Source organism: Microcebus murinus, chromosome 8 (genome assembly GCF_040939455.1).
Source record: "Microcebus murinus isolate Inina chromosome 8, M.murinus_Inina_mat1.0, whole genome shotgun sequence".
NCBI classification, from domain to species: Eukaryota; Metazoa; Chordata; class Mammalia; order Primates; family Cheirogaleidae; genus Microcebus; species Microcebus murinus.
In genome coordinates, this window is record NC_134111.1 from 26,150,598 (window position 1) to 26,156,886 (window position 6,289).

General features: G+C 40.2%; 1 protein-coding gene across 2 annotated transcripts in view; it reads left to right on the plus strand.

Annotated features, from left to right (window-relative positions):
* Positions 1-5,054, plus strand: part of ARHGAP15 (Rho GTPase activating protein 15) — a 604,592-nt gene extending 599,538 nt beyond the window's left edge. Inside the window, exon 14 of one of the 2 annotated variants that reach the window (XM_020288414.2) lies at positions 4,691-5,054. In XM_020288414.2, coding sequence (XP_020144003.1) covers positions 4,691-4,874 — 184 coding nt within the window. In that variant the 3' untranslated portion in view covers positions 4,875-5,054. The remainder of the gene's footprint in view (positions 1-4,690) is intronic. The other variant, XM_020288413.2, reaches the window with a different exon arrangement.
* The last annotated feature ends 1,235 nt before the right edge of the window (positions 5,055-6,289 follow it).

Consider the following 6,289-nt stretch of genomic DNA (forward strand, 5'->3'; position numbering starts at 1 on the left):
TTTCTTTCTTAATTACACTTGAATGTTCTAAAAGTTATAAGTAATTTAATTTTTCCAACATAGGCAAAAATATTCCAAGCTGCCAAGAAAATTTAACCTGCAGTAATGCAAATATAGCAAGAATACTAAAGTGTGTTACTTCTAAAATTTTACTTATAATAAGATTATTTTAAGGCACTCATGATTTAGAGTTTTATTAAAATCAAATGGAAAGCGTGCAGAGAAATGGACACAAAGGATACAGGTTTGAGGTGGAATGAATATTCCATACTTACACATGCATAAGGGTGCAAAATGAACATTGGTCCACAGGAGATTTAGGAAAATGATACATTGGCAGAAATTCATTACAGGAGTCCCCCTCCTGTGATGAAGTTCACCAGGTAAGATAAAGAAACCTGCAAGTGGAACTTGGCCATGCAGCTCTAGCGTCTGATTCTTGCTTCTGTGTAAACTACAGTCTTGGTCCTTCCTCTAGATTTGACCCTCCTCTGGATTCTAAGACCAGGCGTTTTGCTGATCAGGAAAAATATAACAAACACTGGAGAAATATATAGAAAAAATAGTCTAGCCCCATTCCAACCTTCTTGCTCTTTCCTAATGGCCGGAGCTCCACCAGCCATACCTTTCTGGTACCCCCATGAGAGCTAAGTTACCCCTCCACCCACTCGAGTTTCTCCAAAGCTATAGACCTCTTCCAGCTTCTACCCCATAACCTCCTGACAGCAGTCAGCTCTTGGACACCCACCTTGATTTCTAGCCTCATCTTTATGCATGTGACTCAGTTTGGGCTCCCAGCTAGCCTAAATTTCACTGTCCCTGCCAACAACTAAAATTGTAGTATATGTCCGATCCTCAATCTACCTTTACCTCATCCTTTCCCCTTTCAGGCTCTCTGGACTTCAGGTCCTAATAATGTTCTTCTACTACCCCATTGGCCAAGATGCCCTAGAACAGGGGTCCTCAAACTTTTTAAACAGGGGGCCAATTCACTGTCCCTCAGTCTGTTGAAGGGCCAGACTATAGTTTAAAAAAAAAACTATGAACAAATTCCTAGGCACACTGCACATATCTTATTTTGAGGTAAAAAACAAACGGGCAAAAACACCCACATGTGGCCCACGGGCCATAGTTTGAGGACACTTGCCCTAGAGAGACCATTTGCCTTCACACATTCAATACTCTTTTGCTTTTGATTCTGTGTTCTCCATGGCATGTGATTTCTGAGCCCTGTTCTCTGCTAGATAAATCTTATCAATTTGGACCTTTGCTTCCAATGGATAAAGTTGTTAAAGCAACTTTCACCTAATAGATACTCCAATGATTATTTGTATTATCTTTCTCCATGTTTGCCTTTAGCAATTTTTTACTGTGGTGAAGTCAATGAAGGAGTTAATATTATAAAAAGGGATTAATTTAAAACCAAAAGAGAAAAACACATATTTCCTTCATAATGAATCTTACTAATAATGGCTTTTACAATATGCATGTCTGGGAGTGGCTCAAGAGAGATCTTAAACTGAGATAAATTGGGGTGTTAAAGAGAAGCAAAGACCTGCTGCATTTGCCCATGTTACAGGTAGGAGGATGCTTAAAGCATTCAACCGGTTTCTGGTAAATGAAGTAGCAAAGTGGCACAGATAGCTTCTTAGATTCCAAAGGAAACTTTAAATTTGAAGTCTCAGATAACTCACTGATACTCTAAAAATATGAAAATGCCTTCCAGAAATGTAGCCATGCCAACAGTGCTCACAGGTGCAAATGCTCTCCATTTAAAGCAGAAGAAAAAGGAAAGTGGGAGGCCGAATATCTTGAATATTCAATCCAAATTTGAGAGTCATTTTGCCTACAAGAAACCTACTATGACCAGGCTGTCAATCACAATTCTACAGCGAGGGATGAAAATTCAGACCCTCTTCCGATGAATCTCATAATCATATGGAGGGTGGCAGAGTGAAAATTCAGCCCAGTTATTAGGCCCAGGAGTCATAACAGACACCCAGGAGATGATGCTTCCACAGGTGCTGAAGCCAGACTGCCTGAGTTCGATCCTCAGCTCTGTGCAACCTTGGTCTTGTCGCTGCTCCATGCCTCAGTGCTCTCATTTGTTAAAAAGGCTTAATAATAGAAGCTGTTTCATGGGATTGTCATGTTGATTAAGTGAGACAATAATAATGCCTGTAACCATTGTTGCTTATTATTTGCACTGGTCATATCAAGTACATTTTGCCGGCCACAGTGCATGTCACGAGCTTGTGCGAGCTTGTGCCATGCACACGTGGCCTTTGCCCTTCTCAGTCTCTTCCCAGGAGAGGGAAGGCCTGGCCTTGTGATCACAGAAGTGGTTCTTCAGAGATTCAGGTTTGTGAAGGGAAAGAAAACAGGCAGTCTCCCCTTATCTGCAGTTTTGCTTTCTAAGGTTTCCGTTATGTGAGGTCAGCTGCAGTCTGAAAATGCACAATGGAAAATTCCAGAAACAAATAATTCATAAGTTTTAAACGACACATTGTTCTGAGGAGCGTGGCAAACTCTCCCACCTGGGGCATTTAGCCTCCCTTGGTCCAGCATATCCACACTGCACACGCCCGTTAGTCACTTGGTCCTCTCAGTTATCAGATCGACTGTCACCGTGTCGCACGGCAGTGCTCCTGTTCAAGGAGCCCTCATTTTACTTTACGACGGCCCCAAAGCACAAAAGTACTGATGCTGGTAATCCAGGTATGCCAAAAAGAAGCTCGACAGTGCTTCCTTTAAGAGAAAAGGGGAAAGATTCTTGACTTAATAAGAACAAACATCACCTGCTGAGGTTGCTAAGATCTATGGTAAGAACGACCCTTCCATCCTTGAGATTGTGAAGAGGGAAAAAGAAATTCTTCCTAGTTCTGCTGTTGCCCCCTCAAACTGCAAAAATTGCAGCCACAATGCATGATAAGTGCTTAGCTAAAATGGCAAAGCTATAATATTACATTTGTGAGCGGAAGACCGGAACAGAAACATGTTCTGATTGCTGGCAGTAGGGTTCAGTACTCTCTGCAGTTTCAGGCATCCACTGGGGGTCCTGGAATATATTCCCCGAGGATGGGAGAATTCAAGTCTGAAATTCAAGTCTTCCTGCTTCCTGTGATTCAGAACTGTACAGACCCACCACGGCCAAACAGAGTCCTCTAAAGTCCAACCAACTCAACAGTGCTCCACGCTGAGCTCTGAGGCCAGAGACCCCGCTGTCTTGTAATAAGTTCCGTTGCCTTGCCTTTTCTCTACACTCTCATTTCCCTTGGGTTGGGAGGTCTGGCAGAGAGAAGGGTTTAGCATTTCTTAGCACCTTGTCCTTCAATAAGCTATCCTTATTTCCTTAACATCACTATAATCCTACTCTTCTGAATTTTAATATAAAACCAAGTAGGCTTCAGTTGTAAGAACAAGCATTATTTTTTTAAGTCTCCATTTTTAAGATGAGGCTTTATTTTCTTTTTGGAAATCTTGTGTTGAAACAAGCAAGGCATTACTATTAATAAAGCCAGATCCTAATGTTTTATTGGTGTTGCAACTCTCCATCCAGTCCTCTCACAAGCAAACATTTCTTTGATTCCTATGGGATTCTTTTCCCATGCTAAGGCTACAGCAGTGGTCCTCAACCTTTTAGACACCGGGGACCAGTTTCATGGAAGTAATTTTTCCATGGACTGGGGCAGGGGATGGTTTCAGAATGATTCAAGCACATTGCATTTATTGTTTAGTCATACCTCTCTGCTAATGATAATCTGTATTTGCAGCCGCTCCCCAGCGCTAGCATCACCACCTCAGCTCCACCTCAGATCACCAGGCATTGGATTCTCATGAGGAGCAGCAACCTAGATCCCTTGCATGCGTAGTTTGCAGAAGGGTTCACGCTCCTATGAGAATCTGCTACCGCTGATCTGACAGGATGTGGAGCTTATCCAGCGATGCGAGCAATGGGGAGTGGCTGTAAATACAGATGAAGTTTCACTCAGTTACCAGAAGTTCACATACTGCTGTGGGGTCTAGTTCCTACCAGGGCAGGGACCGGTACTGGTCCATGGCCCAGGGTTTGGGGACCACCTGGCTACAGGATTCTGCATTTTATTGTAGCATAAGGTAAATTGGCTGTCCAAATGAATGGAGACACTTAGAATTTTGCCATATACCTAAATGTCTCAGAACCTACCTCCTCTATAAAACATATTCCAGTTAGCATCCTCCAGGAACACTCTAATTGCTAAAAACTTAAAATTTTTCTCAGTCCTTATGTCTACCTTTGATTATTAATTATGCATGTATTGTTATTTTTATTTTGTTTGGATTCTTATATATTTTATTCATGTCTCATTTGTCTCCTCCATCGACTACAAGCATTTCAAAGGCTAAATCTTAACTCCACATTAATTTTTGCTGTTTAATCTGTTTATTCATTCATTTCACAAATACTTATTGAGTACCCATGATGTCCAGGTATTTTAGGAATAAAAGGTTAGACAAGACAAAGTATCCTTGACCCCAGAGTCATATTTTCTATTTCCATACAGTAAAGTACAAAAGGTAGATGATTAAATATTGTTGTAAGTTAGTTGTTTTTCCTGAACAAGAAAATGTTTTTATAATTCCAAAGTATCCACAGTTTCACTTCAAATTCTAATGGAATCTTTTTCTTTCTCTCTTGTTCTCTCCATAGGATAGTGGCCAGAGCCTCCAAGAACCTCATGTCCACACAAAGCTTAGGGATTGTATTTGGACCCACCCTTCTGCGAGCCGAAAATGAAGCAGGCAACATGGCGATCCACATGGTCTACCAAAATCAGATAGCTGAGCTCATGCTGAGCGAGTACAGCAAGATCTTCGGCTGGGAGGAAGACTGACAGACAAGACAAGTTACTGAATATGTTCACATCTGTCTTGATGCCTAATATTTTTACATTTCTGTAAACATATTTCTGAAATATTTTTTTCTTTTCAAGCGACAGATGCCTCATTTTGTGAAAACTTAATGATGATTTTGTGTTTAAGTTCCAAACATTTGAATAAAATAATTGACAATATTTGCCTATATGTGTTCTACATTAACCCCTTGGGTGCTGTTCCTTTTAGGTGCACATCATGCATGCCTCACGCTATGAAATTAATGTTCAGAATACAGCACATACCCCAAAATTGCCTTAATGCTGCTCCAGGCAGCCAGGGTGTGGTTGTGTATATGCAGATGCATGAGTGTGGTTGAGAGTATGGGAACGTGTGCACACGTGTGCCTTCTCAATATCCATGCTGCCTTAGGTATGCCACATACTCCTCCTAGTACACAGGTAGAACTAAAAGAGGTGGGAAGGTAGAAGTTAATAATTTTTAAATAGAATGAAGGATACCTGATTGTCAACCAAAACAGATATATTTTATCTTTCCAGAACATTTTTGGATGCCTGAAGACAGCCCAGCTATTCTCAGTGCTATATGGTGAAATTTACAAATGCAACAAGGTTGAATGGCAATTTTTCTAAAGAAAAATGACAGTACAAAGCACATGCCATTGGATATGTTTTTTTACAAATACTATTTGTAGTCCCATAAACTACTATCTTATAAATTGGAAGCAAAATTAGTGTCCTGCAATTTTAATCTTTATATTATACAGGAATTGCATGACTGCTCATTTTTAATGTTAACATCCATTTTGAATCTTCATCAAACTGTATATCTTCCTTTTCCCTGGCTATGTCATTTTATGTAGAATTTTTATTATGCTTCTGAGGATGCTTTATTGGTGAATTACATTAAATCCATCTAGAAAGAACTTTTTTAAAAGGCCTTTTTTCATATGCCCTAAGGATTACTTGACTAGACTTGGATTGCTTTATCCATTTGATGGTTAGTTTCAGTTGTCATGGATAAACAAAAGGGTAACTGTCTAGAATATATCAAACATTGTTTTATTTTGAAAAGTATGTTCTAGCTGAACACATCTCAGACCGGTTTTATGAAAGTATTCTGCTGATAAAAATGTAGACTTATGTTTGACAGCTTTTTAATCAAATTCAAATGGAATAAATAAAACTAATCCAGTGCGATAAAGAGTAAGTCTAGTTATCGATTTGCTCATAAAATGAAAAATAAAGCATGTAAATAAAACGCGCGAAGCACGGATCCAAGAGCAAACACTTAGAGCAATAATGAGCTCAGAGGCATAGGCTGTCTGCATAGAAGGAGTGTACAGGAGAGGGGGAGGCTGCTCAGGAGACAGGCAGATGTGCATGTAGCTCTAGCAGCCACGGCATTGCCTGAG